Here is an 18,249-nt window from a genome sequence, read left to right as displayed (position 1 = left end):
TCATGGCCTGGTGCTTAGAGTTGTGTTCTAGGTCTACTGTGTCATGGCCTGGTGCTTAGAGTTGTGTTCTAGGTCTACTGTGTTCTAGGTCTACTATGTCATACTAGTCCAACGCTCTAACCACTAGGCTACCTGCCGCACCATGCTGTGTAGCCTTGCTATGTTGTCTTCTTAGGTCTCTATGTTTTCGTCTCTCTTGCCGTGATGCGTTTTGTCACCCACAAACTCTGCAGAAGCAGAGAACGCCACACAGGGAATAGCACATCACTATTTCACTATAAGAATTGTATTTAGCATAGTTAAAAAATAATCTCATTGTTAGTTCATTTATACAAATACACTTTTATATATAATTACAAAAATTCTACAGATAAAACAAGTTCCCAGTGTATAATAAATGGAGTACCCCCCCCCCCCCCCCGGGGGTGTTGCCATGGCACTACACAGTTGATTCAAATAACCAACTAATCATCAAGCTTTGATTATTTGAATCAACTGTGTAGTGCCATGGCAACAACCAAAATACACACGCCTTGGGGTCCCCTGGAATTTGGGAAACACACACACACACACACACACACCACACAGCTGTAAGACGGAAAGGCCCCAGGTGTGTGATGTTTAACAGCATGTTCAGAGAGTGAAATCAGGACACGGTAACAGGATTTCCACTGACAGACACACACTTTCATTCAATCCTCTACACAGCACAGTGATCTGTCAAACTAACACATCTGTTTCCACGAAGCCCTGAAGGACCTCCACCTCACTTCTCTTGACAGAATGAAGCAAACTCCCTCTGCAACTTGAGAGATAAATAACCATTTGCATCTCTCTCCTTACCTAGAAGAGCAGACCCATGACTGGTTTGGTTAGGTGTACATTCAAACTAACAGCTGATCACCTGAATAAATTGATTTAAAAATAAATGTTTTTATAAAATAAAGGAATAAGGTTTTATTGCCCTCTTGGTTTAGGCTTTCATACACTGTAAGTCCCAAATGACACCCTGATTACTTATGTAATGCACTAGAAAAAGGGAGTAGTGTGCCATTTGTGATGCACACTTATATATATCTTCAGAAGGTTTGGCCCTGTACATTTTCAGTATGATACCCTTTCCAGACTATAAAAACTACCCATGGGTTCATTCATTTAATAAAAAGATGCAAAAATAAAAAAGACAAGCCTAAATAACGTACAGTTACTGGAATCTGAGCCCTACTTCCTGCTGCCGTTGTCAGTTTTATCACATAGCCTGTAAACTCCACCGCTCTTTTACCAGCATCATATAGGCTGTAGCATAAATCACATTCTAGTAGCAAACGCTGAAGGCTGTGAACACAAGTTCACACCACAACACCCACACCACCTCTCTGATGTGAGCTCTAGAGCTACATCCGGTTCCGCGGCGGTTCCGCGTCGGCCCCAAAGGGAGGAAACATCGTGTCAAGTCAAAAGGTTTTTTTCATGGCACCTTCTGAAAAAAGCTTTGATTCTTCTGAGAGGATGTAATGTTGAGTTACTCCCAGAGACTAGTACACACACACACACACACAACATATTTCTAATACAATCATTTTGGGATCTAATGCATATACATCTAGATTTTAAAAAAGGTAGATAAAATTAAAAAATCAAATATCATACAATAAGGCACATAAAATGTCATTTGCATAAATAACCGGAACCAACAATCTGATATTTCTGTCGTTCCATCATTCTTGTCAGCATTAATCATAAAAACTCACAACATTCATCCAACCAATCGATTCATTTATTTTAAAATGTCTGCCCACAACCCCGTTGATTTGGCCCTTGCATAATTGGATTAGGCTAATGTCCATTTGGAGGTAAATTAAGAAGGTTCAGGGTCATTTAAAGGTAAATTAAGAAGGTTCAGGGTCATTTGGAGGTAAATTAAGAAGGTTGAGGGTCATTTGGAGGTAAATTAAGAAGGTTGAGGGTCATTTGGAGGTAAATTAAGAAGGTTGAGGGTCATTTGGAGGTAAATTAAGAAGGTTTAGGGTCATTTGGAGGTAAATTAAGAAGGGTTAGGGTCATTTGAAGGTAAATTAAGAAGGTTTAGGGTCATTTGGAGGTAAATTAAGAAGGTTGAGGGTCATTTGAAGGTAAATTAGGAAGGTTGAGGGTCATTTGGAGGTAAATTAAGAAGGTTTAGGGTCATTTGGAGGTAAATTAAGAAGGGTTAGGGTCATTTGAAGGTAAATTAAGAAGGTTTAGGGTCATTTGGAGGTAAATTAAGAAGGTTGAGGGTCATTTGAAGGTAAATTAGGAAGGTTGAGGGTCATTTGGAGGTACATTAAGAAGGTTTAGGGTCATTTGGAGGTAAATTAAGAAGGTTTAGGGTCATTTGGAGGTAAATTAAGAAGGTTTAGGGTCATTTGAATGTAAATTAAGAAGGTTTAGGGTCATTTGAAGGTAAATTAAGAAGGTTTAGGGTCATTTGGAGGTAAATTAAGAAGGCAAACTGGACACCTAGCTAAAGCAGAGAGCTGCACAAAACAAGATGCCCAAAACCTATAGGCTATTGTCAGGTGTGGTTTCAACAGCACTCGATGGGTATCCTGAATAGCTGACTGGATAAGGCTGTGATGGAGGGAGTGGATAGCTTTATACTAAAGCTCGTCTCTCCAGCTCTATCAGGTTGGGGATCTGTCATTATGGAACATTGAGAAACATCTTAACAAGAAGGGATCGCACAGAACAAAATAGACCGCTTGTATTAGCTAAGGCAGAAGCATCTTTTAGAAACGTTGCTACAAATCAAGTGATATCTATTGATAACATTAATAGGAGTTTGAGCAGACTGGGGAGAGAAAGACTATATTCTCCCCTGCAGCTCTGTTGGCATAGTCACTTTGGTGATACAATGAGAAGTGGATTAAACTCTGCCAGAGAGGAAAATAATAGAGCCAGGGTATTCAACTCTGACCCTACGAGGTCCAGACTACAACTGGTTTTCAGTTCTGCCTGATTATGAATTGCTCCCACCTGGTGTCCCAGGTCTAAAGCTTTTCCCTGATTAGAGAGTAAGAAGGAACTAAATGAATGCAGTGGAACTGGCTTTGAGGTCCTGATTTGATTTTGAGGGGTACTGGAGGAAGGAGAGAAGTGAGCTGAATCAAGAGTCTTTACAGGCAGAGGGGCCTGAGAGGCAGAGGGGCCTGAGTCCATCTCCTCCAACAAACTCAAACTTGCTCCCCGTCATAGTCTCTCTCCAGTCTTTTCTCCTCACTCTCTCCATCCGTTGTCCCTCCCTTAGTCCCCTCCTTCCGAAGTCCCAGTCACCAACCCATTTCACTACAACAGTACACACTTCTTGGCATTCTTTTTGGTAAGGGGATACAACACGGCCCGTACTGCCTCGCTGAACACTTCCCTGACCCCTTCCTGCGTCAGAGCAGAACACTCCATGTACTTCACCGCTCCTATCTGCTTAGCCATGCTGTTCCCCTGCTGCTGTGTGGTGGGAGCTAAACCCTGCTCCTTCAGCTTCTTCACCGTCTCCCCATCACTCCTCAGGTCCCTCTTGGTCCCCACTAGGAGGATGGGCACGCTGGGGCAGTGGTGAGACACCTCCGGGTGCCACTTGTGGCGGACGTTGGCGTGGGAGGAAGGACTCCCGATGGAGAAACAGATGACGAAGACGTTGGATTGGGGGTAGGACAGAGTACGGAGGCGGTCATACTCCTCTTGTCCGGCTGTGTCCCACAGGTTGAGGCTGATGCTGCGACCATCTACCGTCATCTGCGACACACACACACACACAGATGTAAAACCCAGCTGTAAAAAACACATACAGGCAGACGAACACACACACAGAGGAAAACACAGGCAGACGAACACACAGACAGAGGAACACACAGACAGACGAACACACAGACAGACGAACCCACAGACAGAGGAACACACAGACAGAGGAACACACAGACAGACGAACTCACAGACAGACGAACTCACAGACAGACGAACACACAGACAGAGGAACACACAGACAGACGAACACACACACAGAGGAAAACACAGGCAGACGAACACACAGACAGAGGAACACACAGACAGAGGAACACACAGACAGACGAACACACAGACAGAGGAACACACAGACTGAGGAACACACAGACAGAGGAACACACAGACAGACGAACACACAGACAGACGAACACACAGACAGACGAACCCACAGACAGAGGAACCCACAGACAGAGGAACACACAGACAGAGGAACACACAGACAGAGGAACACACAGACAGAGGAACACAGACAGAGGAACACACAGACAGACGAACACACAGACAGACGAACACACACGCAGAGGAAAACACAGACAGAGGAACACACAGACAGAGGAACACACAGACAGAGGAACACACAGGCAGAGGAACACACAGACAGACGAACACACAGACAGACGAACACACAGACAGACGAACACACAGACAGACGAACACACAGACAGAGGAACACACAGACAGAGGAACACACAGACAGAGGAACACACAGACAGAGGAACACACAGACAGAGGAACACACAGACAGAGGAACACACAGACAGAGGAACACACAGACAGACGAACTCACAGACAGACGAACACACAGACAGAGGAACACACAGACAGACGAACACACAGACAGAGGAAAACACAGGTGAACCTGGGCGCTGTAGTTGTCAAACACGGTGGGGATGTACTCCTCTGGGAAAGCATTGGTGGTGTAGGAGATGAGGAGGCATGTTTTACCCACAGCACCGTCCCCCACCACTACACACTTCATGGTCTGCATTCTGCCTTCCTAAGAACACACGGGCTGCAGAACCTGGGGAGAGAGAGAAGTGAGGAAAGAGAGAGAGAGAGAGAAGTGAGGAAAGAGAGAGAGAGAAGTGAGGAAAGAGAGAGAGAGAAGTGAGGAAAGAGAGAGAGAGAGAAGTGAGGAAAGAGAGAGAGAGAAGTGAGGAAAGAGAGAGAGAGAAGTGAGGAAAGAGAGAGAGAGAAGTGAGGAAAGAGAGAGAGAGAAGTGAGGAGAGAGAGAGAAGTGAGGAAAGAGAGAGAGAGAGAGAGAGAGAAGTGAGGAAAGAGAGAGAGAGAGAGAGAAGTGAGGAAAGAGAGAGAGAGAGAGAGAAGTGAGGAAAGAGAGAAGTGAGGAAAGAGAGAGAGAGAGAGAGAAGTGAGGAAAGAGAGAGAGAGAGAGAGAAGTGAGGAAAGAGAGAGAGAGAGAGAGAAGTGAGGAAAGAGAGAGAGAGAGAGAGAAGTGAGGAAAGAGAGAGAGAGAGAGAGAAGTGAGGAAAGAGAGAGAGAGAGAGAAGTGAGGAAAGAGAGAGAGAGAGAGAAGTGAGGAAAGAGAGAAGTGAGGAAAGAGAGAGAGAGAGAGAGAAGTGAGGAAAGAGAGAGAGAGAGAGAGAAGTGAGGAAAGAGAGAGAGAGAGAAGTGAGGAAAGAGAGAGAGAGAGAGAGAAGTGAGGAAAGAGAGAGAGAGAGAAGTGAGGAAAGAGAGAGAGAGAGAAGTGAGGAAAGAGAGAGAGAAGTGAGGAGAGAGAGAGAGAGAAGTGAGGAAAGAGAGAGAGAGAGAAGTGAGGAAAGAGAGAGAGAGAGAAGTGAGGAAAGAGAGAGAGAGAGAGAAGTGCGGAAAGAGAGAGAGAGAGAGAAGTGCGGAAAGAGAGAGAGAGAGAGAGAGAAGTGCGGAAAGAGAGAGAGAGAGAGAGAGAAGTGCGGAAAGAGAGAGAGAGAGAGAGAGAAGTGCGGAAAGAGAGAGAGAGAGAGAGAGAGAGAGAAGTGAGGAAAGAGAGAGAGAGAAGTGAGGAAAGAGAGAGAGAAGTGAGGAAAGAGAGAGAGAGAAGTGAGGAAAGAGAGAGAGAGAAGTGAGGAAAGAGAGAGAGAGAGAGAAGTGAGGAAAGAGAGAGAGAGAGAGAGAAGTGAGGAAAGAGAGAGAGAGAGAGAGAAGTGAGGAAAGAGAGAGAGAGAGAAGTGAGGAAAGAGAGAGAGAGATTGTTAAAACATTGTTAAAACACTGTGTATATATATAATATGACATTTGTAATGTCTTTACTGTTTTGAAACCTCTGTATGTGTAATGTTTACTGTTAATTTTTGTTGTTTTTCACTTTATATATTAACTTTGTATGTTGTCTACCTCACTTGCTTTGGCAATGTTAACACATGTTTCCCATGCCAATAAAGCCCTTGAATTGAATTGAATTGAGAGAGAGAGAGAGAAGTGAGGAAAGAGAGAGAGAGAAGTGAGGAGAGAGAGAGAGAGAGAGAGAAGTGGGGAGAGAGAGAGAGAGAGAGAGAAGTGAGGAGAGGGAGAGAGAGAACACAATTAGAACCAACCAAATAATGAGAAAATAAAAAGATAATTACTTGACAAATTGGAGAAAGAAAACCCAAGAAAACTGAGCAAATTAGAATGCTATTTGGCCCTAAACAGAGAGTACATAGTGGCAGAATACCTGCCCACTGTGACTGGCCCACAATTAAGGAAAGATTTGATTATGTGCAGAGTCAGTGAGCATGGCCTCGCTATTGAGAGAGGCAGCCGTAGACAGACTGCTCAGATTGGCCGGGTGGCCAGCTCTAGGAAGAGTCTTGGTGGTTCCAAACTTCTTCCATTTAAGAATGATGGAGGCCACTGTGTTCTCGGGGACCTTCAATGCTGTAGAAATGTTTTGGTACCCTTCCCCAGATCTGTGCCTCGACACAATCCTGTCTCGGAGTGCTACGGACAATTCCTTTGACCTCATGGCTTGGTTTTTACTCTGACATGCACTGTCAACTGTGGGACCTCATATTACCCCATCCCTGTCAACCATTTCAATTCCTCGTCAATCCGTGGTGCCTGAAAAGTTATTAATTAACAGCCTGAACAGTTCTTCTTCCAATTATTAATTAACAGGTGCATGTTTTTTTAATAGTTGGAAGAAGCAATTACATAAATTCATCAAGTGCAGCGTCTGGATGCTCCTCATTAATCACATCAGAACAACAACTATTTTTTAACATCATCCACATAAGAGTCACAGCAAGGAGGGGGGAGAGAGAGTGAAGGAGGGGGGGAGAGAGAGAGAATGAGGGGGGAGAGAGAGAGAGAGAGAGAAGGAGGGGGGGAGAGAGAGAGAGAGAAGGAGGGAGGAGAGAGAGAGAGAGAGAAGGGGGGAGAGAGAGAAGGAGGGGGGAGAGAGAGAAGGAGGGGGGAGAGAGAGAAGGAGGGGAGAGAGAGAGAGAGAGGAGGGGGAGAGAGAAAGAGAAGGAGGGGGGAGAGAGAGAAGGAGGGGGGAGAGAGAGAGAGAAGGAGGGGGGAGAGAGAGAGAGAAGGAGGGGGGAGAGAGAGAGAGAAGGAGGGGGGAGAGAGAGAGAATGAGTGGGGAGAGAGAGAGAAGGAGGGGGGAGAGAGAGAGAAGGAGGGGGGAGAGAGAGAGAAGGAGGGGGGAGAGAGAGAGAAGGAGGGGGGAGAGAGAGAGAAGGAGGGGGGAGAGAGAGAGAGAGAGAAGGAGGGGGGAGAGAGAGAGAGAGAGAAGGAGGGGGGAGAGAGAGAGAGAGAGGAGGGGGGAGAGAGAGAGAGAGAGGAGGGGGGAGAGAGAGAGAGAGAGGAGGGGGGAGAGAGAGAGAGAGAGAAGGAGGGGGGAGAGAGAGAGAGAGAGAAGGAGGGGGGAGAGAGAGAGAGAGAGAAGGAGGGGGGAGAGAGAAGGAGGGGGGAGAGAGAAGGAGGGGGGAGAGAGAAGGAGGGGGGAGAGAGAAGGAGGGGGGAGAGAGAAGGAGGGGGGAGAGAGAGAAGGAGGGGGGAGAGAGAGAAGGAGGGGGGAGAGAGAGAGAGAGAGAGAGAGAGAGAGAGAGAGAAGATAAATACTTGACACATTGGAAACAATCAACAAACAAACTGAGAAAATTATAATGCTATTTGGTCCTAAGGAGAGAGTACACAGCGGCAGAATACCTGACCACTGTAAGTGACCCCAAAAAATTAAGGAAGGCCTTGACTATGTACAGACTCAGTGAGCACAGCCTTGCTATTGACAGCACAGCCTTGCTATTGAAAAATGTCTCCGTCGGCTGAACTGGTTCTCTAGAGAAGACAGGCTATGTGAACACTGCCCACAAAATGAAGTGGAAACTGAAATCACTTCCTAACCTCCTGCCAAATGTATGACCATAATAGAGACACATATTTCCCTCAGATTACACAGACCACAGTGTGCCATCACAGCAGCAAGATTTGTGACCTGTTGCCACAAGGGCAACCAGTGAAGAACAAACACCATCGTAAATCCATATTTATGTTCATTTATTTTCCCTTTTGTACTTAAGCTATTTGCACATCATTACAACACTGCATATAGACTATGACATTTGAAATGTCTCTATTCTTTCAGATCTTGTGGGAGTTACCGTTCACCTTTTATTGTTCATTTCCCTTTCGTTTATAAATTTCACTTGCTTTGGCAACGTTAACATATGTTGGAGAGAGAGGATAAAGGATAGAGAGAGAGGGAAGGAGGGAAGGAGAGAGGGGGAGGAGGGGGGGAGAGGGAAGGAGAGAGAGGATAAAAGAGGGAAGGAGAGAGAGGGGGAGGAGGGGGGAGGAGGGGGGGAGAGTGAAGGAGAGAGAGGAAAGGAGGGGAGAGGTGAGGGAAGGAGAGCAGGAAAGAGAGGGAGGGAAGGAGAGAGAGAGGGAAGGAAAGAAAGGAGGGGGAAAGAAGGGGGGAGAGAGGGAAGGAGGGGAGAGAGAGAGGGGGAAAGAGAGAAGGAGGGGAGGGAAAGAGGGGGAGAGAGAGAGAAGGAGGGGAGAGAAATAGGGAAGGGGGAGAGAAAGAGAGGGAAGGAGGGTTGAGAAAGGGAAGAGAGAGGAAAGGAGGGGGGAGAAAGAGAGGGAAGGAGGGGGGAGAAAGAGAGGGGAGGGGGAGAGAGAAAAGGGGGGGAGAGAGGGGAGAGGGACGGAAGGAGAGAGGAAAGGAGGGGGAGAGAGAGGGAAAGAGGGGAGAGAAATAGGAAAGGAGGGGGAGAGAGTGGAAAGGAGGGGGAGAGAGTGGAAAGGAGGGGGAGAGGGAAGGAGGGTTGAGAGAGAAAGGGAAGAGAGAGGAAAGGAGGGGGGAGAAAGAGAGGGACAGAGGGGGGAGAAAGAGGGAAGGAGGGGGAGAAAGAGGGGGAAGGAGGGGGAGAAAGAGAGGGAAGGAGGGGGGAGAAAGAGAGGGAAGGAGGGGGGAGAAAGAGGGGGAAGGAGGGGGGAGAAAGAGAGGGAAGGAGGGGGGAGAAAGAGAGGGAAGGAGGGGGGAGAAAGAGAGGGAAGGAGGGGGGAGAAAGAGAGGGAAGGAGGGGGGAGAAAGAGAGGGAAGGAGGGGGGAGAAAGAGAGGGAAGGAGGGGGGAGAAAGAGAGGGAAGGAGGGGGGAGAAAGAGAGGGAAGGAGGGGGGAGAAAGAGAGGGAAGGAGGGGGGAGAAAGAGAGGGAAGGAGGGGGGAGAGAAAGGGAAGGAGGGGGGAGAGAAAGGGAAGGAGGGGGGAGAGAAAGGGAAGGAGGGGGGGAGAGAAAGGAGAGAGAGGATAAAGGATGGAGAGAGAGGATAAAAGAGGGAAGGAGAGAGAGGGGGGAGGAGGGGGGAGGAGGGGGGGAGAGTGAAGGAGAGAGAGGAAAGGAGGGGAGAGGTGAGGGAAGGAGAGCAGGAAAGAGAGGGAGGGAAGGAGAGAGAGAGGGAAGGAAAGAAAGGAGGGGGAAAGAAGGGGGGAGAGAGGGAAGGAGGGGAGAGAGAGAGGGGGAAAGAGAGAAGGAGGGGAGGGAAAGAGGGGGAGAGAGAGAGAAGGAGGGGAGAGAAATAGGGAAGGGGGAGAGAAAGAGAGGGAAGGAGGGTTGAGAAAGGGAAGAGAGAGGAAAGGAGGGGGGAGAAAGAGAGGGAAGGAGGGGGGAGAAAGAGAGGGGAGGGGGAGAGAGAAAAGGGGGGGAGAGAGGGGAGAGGGACGGAAGGAGAGAGGAAAGGAGGGGGAGAGAGAGGGAAAGAGGGGAGAGAAATAGGAAAGGAGGGGGAGAGAGTGGAAAGGAGGGGGAGAGGGAAGGAGGGTTGAGAGAGAAAGGGAAGAGAGAGGAAAGGAGGGGGGAGAAAGAGAGGGACAGAGGGGGGAGAAAGAGGGAAGGAGGGGGAGAAAGAGAGGGAAGGAGGGGGAGAAAGAGAGGGAAGGAGGGGGGAGAAAGAGAGGGAAGGAGGGGGGAGAAAGAGGGGGAAGGAGGGGGGAGAAAGAGAGGGAAGGAGGGGGGAGAAAGAGAGGGAAGGAGGGGGGAGAAAGAGAGGGAAGGAGGGGGGAGAAAGAGAGGGAAGGAGGGGGGAGAAAGAGAGGGAAGGAGGGGGGAGAAAGAGAGGGAAGGAGGGGGGAGAAAGAGAGGGAAGGAGGGGGGAGAGAAAGGGAAGGAGGGGGGAGAGAAAGGGAAGGAGGGGGGAGAGAAAGGGAAGGAGGGGGGGAGAGAAAGGAGAGAGAATAAAGCAGTAGCAGCGCATTGACTGTTGTTTGTTTTGATTATTATTATTATTATTTTAATTATCAAATCAAATATTTTCTTTTAATTAACAAGGTACTAGTTAAGTACAATGATTTAACTATGATAAAATGGAAAGCCTGAGAAAGTTAGACAACAATAATTTGGTATCCTAGGTCGTCAACTTTTGGGCGCACCCATACCAGCCAGCTAGATGGAACGCTAAGGACCTAACGTTAGCTAGCTAGCGTGCTAGCAAGCAAGCATGTGGAGTTTCTCAAAGTTTAGACTTCCTAAAAACAATTAAAGCAGTTATTAGCCACAATAAGCACATTGTTAGTATACATATAGGGAAAACAATAGTTTGCAAGAATGATCTATATTTTTAAAAAAGTGTTGTTTATCTTACCACCTCTCGACTAGAGCTCAACTTTTTAGCCGTGTACAATCAATCACAACTTCATCCGGGGAACTTTCGGAAACGCCCAAAACGTACGACGTTGGTTATGGGATCATGGTAGTTGTAGTTTTTCTTCTTGTCTTACTTCAAGTTGTTAAGAGGTCATTCGGACGCTAGATGGCATTATAAACCATAACGCTCTATAAATAATATGTTCCCCCAGAAAAGGACCTACCTCATTACCTTAAACATGCGTTAAATTAAACATATATTTGATTGTTTTATAATACCGGTATGCATAGTTCTCAAATGAACAATGACTAAAGCAACAGTATTCAGACCATGCTTAAATGTAAACACAAGTCAAGTCATTAGGTTATAATCACAGAATTAGATCATTTTATTCTGATTGATCAGTTTAAATTCAGGATTGGAGGGCTGCTGCTCACTGACTGCACGTGTTTATAAACCTGCTCTTTTAATCTCTTTCTCTCTTATGCACTTTGCACTGTTTTAACTTCCATTCATGTGTATTGTGTAACTACACAGAAAACAAAAATTGGAATGCAACATGTAAAGTGTTGGTCCCACGTTTCATGAGCTGAAATAAACGTTTCCAGAAATGTTCCGTACACACCTGACTGCAGGCAAATGCTCACCTTCGATGGCCACTGGCACAGATGAATCCCGGTTTCAACTGTACCAGGCAGATGGCAGCGTGTAAGGCCCCATGGTGGGGCAATCGCATTTTATCGATGGCAATTTGAATCCACAGAGATACCGTGAGGTGATCCTGAGGCCCATTGTTGTGCCATTCATCCGCAGCCACCACCTCATGTTTCAGCATGATAATGCACTGGCCCATGTACACAATTCCTGGAAGCTGAACATTTCCAGGTTATTCCATGGCCTGCATACTCACCAGACATGTCGCCCATTGAGCATGATTGGGATGCTCTGGATTGACGTGTACAGCAGCTTGTTTCAGTTCCTGCCAATATCCAGCAAATTCAAACAGCCATTGAAGATGAGTGGGACAACATTCCACAGGCCACAGTCAACAACCTGATCAACTCTATGCGAAAGAGATGTGACTAGCTGCATAAAGCAAATGGTCACACCAGATACTGACTGGTTTTCTGATCCACACCCTTACCTTTTTTTAAAGGTATCTGTGACCAACAGATGCATATCTGTCTTCCCAGTCTCATGTGAAATCCATAGATTAGGACCTAATGAATTTATTTAAACTGACTGATTTCCCTATTTGAACTGTAACTTCATAAAATCTTTCAAATTGTTGCATGCTGTGTTTTTATTTTAGTGTGTTTTCTGCAACCTTGAAAAGGAGATGTAAATCTCAATGTGACCATTTAAATAAAGGCTTAATACAATAATACATTTGGTTAGGTGAAGGACAGGCCTAACCATTTTTTAAATGTGATCCCTTGACCAAGCGCGAAAACAATCTGTTTTCTTCCGATACCATCCACAGTGCTAATGATGACCATGTCTCAGCCGCTTTGTCTGCTTCCTTGAGGAGAACAGACACTAACACGCCTTCACTGGACTGGGGACAGAAATGACCCCCGACATTTAACACACCAGTCCATTTCTGTCCTTGTGCCCCCCACGCCAGCTCATGTTAGACAGGCCCATCCCATCCAGCATTTCCTCAAAATGCCAGACGGCCAGTCTGCCCCTGCTGGCAGACTCATTGATGTCATCACATCTCCCATCGATACAGTGATCCAGGTAAAGCAATGGCTGTGTCCCAAATGGCACCCTTTTCACTTTGTAGCACAGTAGCCTGGTCAATAGCAGTACACTATAAAGGGATTAGGGTGTAATTTGGTATGCAGAGAGGGGTTAAAAGGTCAGTGCTGACCAACCACCGGGCAACATTGGAACGCAAAGAGGCACCAGTTTATTGCTCTGCCCTCCAAGGGGTTCTGGCGTCAGCCACGTCACTGTGGCCTGTACACAGAGCTCTCCCACTGAACTCCTACACCCACACACCATTCTCACCCCTATTCTCCAAGGAGATCCCCTAGAATGCCTGCAGTGTCACAATGGCAATGGTTACAGGCCTGAGGGGGAGGCTGATTATGTCAAGACATGGAGAAGGAGTGAAGCTGAGGAGCAGTGGAGAGAGGGAGGGAGGGAGGAGTGAAGCTGAGGAGCAGTGGAGAGAGGGAGAGAGGAGTGAACCTGAGGAGCAGTGGAGAGAGGGAGGGAGAGAAGGAGTGAACCTGAGGAGCAGTGGAGAGAGGGAGGGAGAGAAGGAGTGAACCTGAGGAGCAGTGGAGAGAGGGAGGGAGAGAAGGAGTGAACCTGAGGAGCAGTGGAGAGGGAGGGAGAGAAGGAGTGAACCTGAGGAGCAGTGGAGAGAGGGAGGGAGAGAAGGAGTGAACCTGAGGAGCAGTGGAGAGAGGGAGGGAGAGAAGGAGTGAACCTGAGGAGCAGTGGAGAGGGAGGGAGAGAAGGAGTGAACCTGAGGAGCAGTAGAGAGGGAGGAGTGAACCTGAGGAGCAGTAGAGAGAGGGAGGGAGGAGTGAACCTGAGGAGCAGTGGAGAGAGGGAGGGAGAGGAGTGAGGAAGAGGACAATGGTGTGTTAGTAGAGCAGGACAGCTTTGTCTCTGGAGGACGGCGTCTCATGATGCTGATAACGAGCCAGCAGCTTGGTTATTAAGACAGCTCTCTAGTCTAAAATACTGTGACCAGTGACTATTCACTATATAGTGCACTACTTATGACCAGGGCACATAGGTATCTGATCAAAAGTAGTGCACTATATAGGGAATAGAGTGTCATATGGGATGCAAGCAACCATACTGTGACCATCCCGATGTCTGGGGAAACTGATTGCGGAGACGGCCAGTAACCGCAAGAAGAGACAAAAGAACAGCTGTGCACACACTCATAAAATAACAGCTGCCTTACAGTTCCTTATTGTGTTTAAACAAAAACAGTCCTTTAATGAAGTAAAACTAACAAAACACACCCGGAGTGATTAGCATCTTTATTTTATATTTTATTTTACAAATGCACACATTGTCGCCATGGATCACAATTCATGTCGTTCAATTTAAGTTAACATCTCTTTTTTGATATAAACATCAGCAGTAGAATATTACAGTGAGTATCCTAGCAACAGGTCTCCTCTTCACTTGTTAAAGTGCATCAGAATGAAGAGCACATTCAAGATGAGGATAACAAACAAAAAAAATCGATCGATTACCAATAATCAATTAGATATATCATACTGATTGATTGCTGATTGAGCAAACAAATAGCCCGAGGTGAGAAAGCAACGAAAGTGAAAGGTCACACTATATTCAGTCTGAGGAGTCTGGTCCATGCATCTAATCATTTAGAAATACACTTCTAAGACTACACACTCAAATCATTGAGGATTCAGAAATGGCACATAGGAGCTGGACTGATCAAGTATGGTGGTGGAGTCCCCAATGGCTTCCTATTCCCTACATGGTACACTACCTTCGACCAGAGCCCTATTGACTCCTGTCAAAAGCAGTGCACTATGCCCTGACAAATTGAGGCTGTTCTGAGGGTAAAAGGGAGGGGGGTGCAACTTAATATTAGGATATTTGGTATACTCAATGTATAGGGAATAGGGTGCCATTTAGGACACACATAAAGTTAAATAAATTAACCCCTTGAAAGAAAAAAAAGCCATTTTCAACATACACCCTAAAAAAACAAGTTGATGAGAATGATTCTGTTGGATGACCAAGAGGAGGCTGCAGTGCCACAATCCTAAATTAAGGATTTTCTACAGATTAACAAGGTCAGAGGCACACATTTCAGGAGCTTGACAAAGTCCAGGTTGGGTGTGTGTGTGTGTGGGAGGGGGGGGGGGGGGGGGGGGGGGGTAGTAGTCTCTCCCTGAAGTCCCCTTTTGACTGCACAGGACACTAGTGGATGGAGGTGGTGTGTAGAACCGAAGACATTTCTATCTACGGTGACAGTACAGCCGATGTGCAAAACAGAACAGCTGTAGACTGGTGGAGTGGCAGCCATTTTGTTGGAGTTGCAGTCCTTTGTCATCATCCCAGCAGACAAGAAAGTGTGTGGGAGAGACCGAAGTGAAAACACCCCATCGATTCTGGACAAGCTGAATAGAGTCTGAATGGACCAGCAACTACCTACTCCTCCAGAACAGAGAGGTCTGATAAATTACTTGGTGAATTGGGATTCCCACATACATGTACAATGGACCCAAACACACATAGGTATGCGTATGTGTGTAAGTAAGACTACTGTATAAAGTTGAAAAAGTGGTATGATCTTCCATGATCACTTCCACATGGGCGAGGAAGCAGGACTGGCCATTTTAGGCCCAGGTATCCGTGTTGCTGTGGGGGTTTTACAGGCAGAGACAGCAGCTCTAGAGGGCTCTGTGCCGGGGTTCGTCTTGGCCGTTTTAGTCCTGGCCGCAGCTATAACAGCTGTACGGATGGTTTTAGCTGTAGCAGATGAGGGGCTGTGTGTGGAGCGGGGCTGAGAGGAGTGTTGTGTCTCAGAGTTGGAGGTGGGGGCGAGACGTTTGGTCACCCTGAGAGGGGAGCCTCTGACAAAGGCTGGCTGGGTAGTAGCTGTACTACTAGTGGTGCTGGTGCTAGAAGTCCTCTCCCTCTCTGGTCCAAGCCTCAGCCCAGCTCTCTCTGATGCCCGGCGGGTCATGGTGGGTTTCCCTGGGATCTGCTGCTGGTTCTCACCCCCAGCCTGGCTCCTCTCACTCCTGGTGCTACTGCTCCGCTTCACCTCTGTCTGGGTAGTAGTAGGGCGTGTGATGGGGGAGCAGCGCATGGAGGAGCTGCGTACGGACGGGGACGCCAGACGAGTGGAACGTGGTGTAGACTGTAAATTAGGATTTGGGACAGGGCCAGTGGGTGTCTGCGTCTCTGGTTTGGAAATCAAAAGGGCTCTATGGACGCCTGTATTGTTAGGCAGACGTGTACGGGGTACCAAGCCCCTCCCAGACCCTCCTCGGACAACAGGAGTGTTCCCCCCGCTCCGAGAGTCCTCTTTCCCCATTGGAGGTCCAGACCCTGGAGTCTCCGCCTGTCTCTCTTTCCTCCACTTGGAGCAGAGGCTGGGTGGGGCTTTGGGGAGGGGTGTGGTTGGGGTGGGAGGAGGGGATAGGTTGTCATAGGAACGCAGGCCTCGGACCAGGGTGTGGCACTCCAGGGTTTCGCCCACACATGGGTATGACCGGTCCCTTTCCCTGTCAGGACTGCAGACCTCTGGGCATTGATGTGCCCGCTGCGGGCTTAGCTCTGGTAGGCTGGGAGGCAGCCATCTCTGTTCCACTGGTGTAGAGCGAGATTCTGTTTCCCTCTGCTGGGTTGTTCCCCCCTCAGGTGAAAGCCTCAGCTCCAAGGAACCACCACTTCCTTGTGTGGTCTCCTTGGCTCCCTTAGACTCCTGCGATTGGACACCGTCTGGGGTGTCAGTGGCCATGGATGATTTTGATTGGCTCTCAATGGGCTGCTCAGTCACCTCAGTGACCGTTGACCCTGTGAGAGGAGCGAAGTCAGGGTCCTGATGTGCTGCGTCTCTGACCGAGATGTCTGTGTGTTTCGCCTGAGAAACAGGGGTAGGGTCAGTCCCCTCTAGGTCATGCCTGTGTCTAAGACCAATGGTATTTCTTCTCACACTGGGGATGGCAGTAGAGGTAGTGGAAGAGTGTCTATAAGGACTGGCCATAGACTTAGTGGTCAGTACACGCTGGTCAGGGACGGCATCAACTGTCCGTTCATGGTGAGTTTCAGTCACTCGAGCCGTTGGTGCGAGTCGGCTTTCAATAATGTTAGTGGCAATTCCATGTTGGGTTTGAGTGACATAGGCAATAATGTCCTGCCTGTTTTGCGGGACATTGAATCTACGTCCACACTGGGTTTGAGTGACATTAGAAGTCAGTTCATGTTGAGTCTGAGTTGTCCCCTCATGATTTGGTCTCTTAGTCTCCAGGACTGGCTGGTGCTGACGGACCAGGGGCTCTGTCCTGGTCTCTGTCCCCAGGGATGGCATCTCCTGGCTTGGGTAGGTGGGGCAGGGAAGCCCTGGGGAGGTCTGTGGGTGGATGGAGGTATTACGGAGGATGGAGGAGTCGTTGAGGTGGGGATATGTCTGAAGAGGAGCGGAGGTGGTGTTCTGGAGGTAGTGGGAGTGTCTGCGGTTCTCCTGGGTTCTAAGGCTACGCTGGCTCCAGGTGTGGCTCAGGTTCTCAAGGGTTCTCTCCAGGTCATCCTGGTTCTTCTGGGTTCCCAGTGGGGACACCCAACCCAGGTCCAGGCCTGTACACACGGCCACAGAGCGACGCTTCTCCACCATCTCACGCTCTCGCTCCATCCGCTTCTGCTCCTTCTGTTCCCGCTCGGCATTTTCCTGAGAGGGAACAGGATGATTACTTTATGGTAGAAGAATAAACATCAAGTATACATTAATCAGCACAGCATCTACGCCTCTATCTTCTCTGTCTTTTTGTCCTCAGTCTATAACTCCTGTCTGTCTGTCTGTACACACACACTTTATTTTTACAATTTTATACATTGTAGAATATGGAAGACATCAAAACCATGAAATAACACATGAAATCATGTAGTAACCAAAAAACGTGTTAAACAAATCAAAATATATTTTAGATTATTCAAAGTAGCCACCATCTGCTTTGCACACTCTTGGCATTCTCTCAACCAGCTTCACCTGGAATGCTTTTCCAACAGTCTTGAAGGAGTTCCCACATATGCTGAGGACTTCTTGGCGGCTTTTCCTTCACTCTGCGGTCCAACTTATCCCAAACCACCTCAATTGGGTTGAAGTCGGGTGATTGTGGAGGCCAGGTCATCTGATGCAGCACTCCATCACTTTCCTTAGTCAAATAGCCCTTACACAGCCTGGAGGTGTGTCAAGGGTCATTGTCCTGTTGAAAAACAAATGATAGTCCCACAAAGCACAAACCAGATGGGATGGGGTATCGCTACAGAATGCTGTGGTAGCCACACTGGTTAAGTGTGTCTTGAATTCTAAATAAATCACTGAATGTATCATCAGCAAAGCATCCCCACACCTCCTCCTCCATGCTTCCGGTGGGAACCACATGCAGAGATCATCCGTTCAGCTATTCTGCGTCTCACAAAGACACGGCAGTTGGAACCAAAAATCTCAAATTTGGACTCATCAGACCAAAGGACAGATTTCCGTTGGTCTAATGTTCATTGCTCGTGTTTCCTGGCCCAAGCAAGTCTCTTCTTATTGTTGGTGTCCTTTAGTAATGGTTTTCTTTGCAGAAGTTCGACCGTGAAGACCTGATTCACACAGTCTCCTCTGAACAGTTGATGTTGAGATG

At 47.8% G+C, this 18,249-nt stretch overlaps 2 protein-coding genes across 3 annotated transcripts in view; both read right to left on the bottom strand.

Annotated features, from left to right (window-relative positions):
- Positions 1-270: 270 nt before the first annotated feature.
- LOC110504367 (rho-related GTP-binding protein RhoG-like) lies at positions 271-11,002 on the bottom strand. Of its 2 annotated transcripts, XM_036969970.1 has the most exons (4): positions 10,883-10,960; positions 6,151-6,199; positions 4,679-4,840; positions 271-3,771 (listed from the first exon to the last, which is right to left on the bottom strand). In XM_036969970.1, the coding sequence occupies exons 3-4, from the start codon at positions 4,805-4,807 to the stop codon at positions 3,325-3,327; spliced, it is 576 nt and encodes a 191-aa protein (XP_036825865.1). In that variant the 5' UTR covers positions 4,808-4,840; positions 6,151-6,199; positions 10,883-10,960; the 3' UTR covers positions 271-3,324. The 2 variants fall into 2 exon arrangements, with proteins under 2 accessions (XP_036825865.1, XP_036825864.1); XM_036969969.1 differs by lacking the exon at positions 6,151-6,199 and having other exon boundaries at positions 10,883-11,002.
- Positions 11,003-13,860: 2,858 nt separating this feature from the next.
- Positions 13,861-18,249, bottom strand: part of fhdc2 (FH2 domain containing 2) — a 34,303-nt gene continuing 29,914 nt past the window's right edge. Inside the window, exon 12 of the mRNA XM_036970052.1 lies at positions 13,861-17,288. Within this exon, the coding sequence (XP_036825947.1) occupies positions 15,195-17,288 (2,094 nt within the window). The 3' untranslated portion in view covers positions 13,861-15,194. The remainder of the gene's footprint in view (positions 17,289-18,249) is intronic.

This window comes from Oncorhynchus mykiss, chromosome 31, assembly GCF_013265735.2.
Source record: "Oncorhynchus mykiss isolate Arlee chromosome 31, USDA_OmykA_1.1, whole genome shotgun sequence".
Classification (NCBI taxonomy): Eukaryota; Metazoa; Chordata; class Actinopteri; order Salmoniformes; family Salmonidae; genus Oncorhynchus; species Oncorhynchus mykiss.
Note: the sequence above shows the minus strand (reverse complement) of the source record. Positions and strands in the feature narration are given on the sequence as shown.

Bases quoted from the DNA above. Each gene is read 5' to 3' on its own strand.
- LOC110504367 (XM_036969969.1), bottom strand. From the start codon at position 4,807: ATGCAGACCATGAAGTGTGTAGTGGTGGGGGACGGTGCTGTGGGTAAA. The intron at 3,772-4,678 runs GTTCACCTGTGT...TGTGTGTCGCAG, and splicing joins TTGACAACTACAGCGCCCAG to ATGACGGTAGATGGTCGCAG.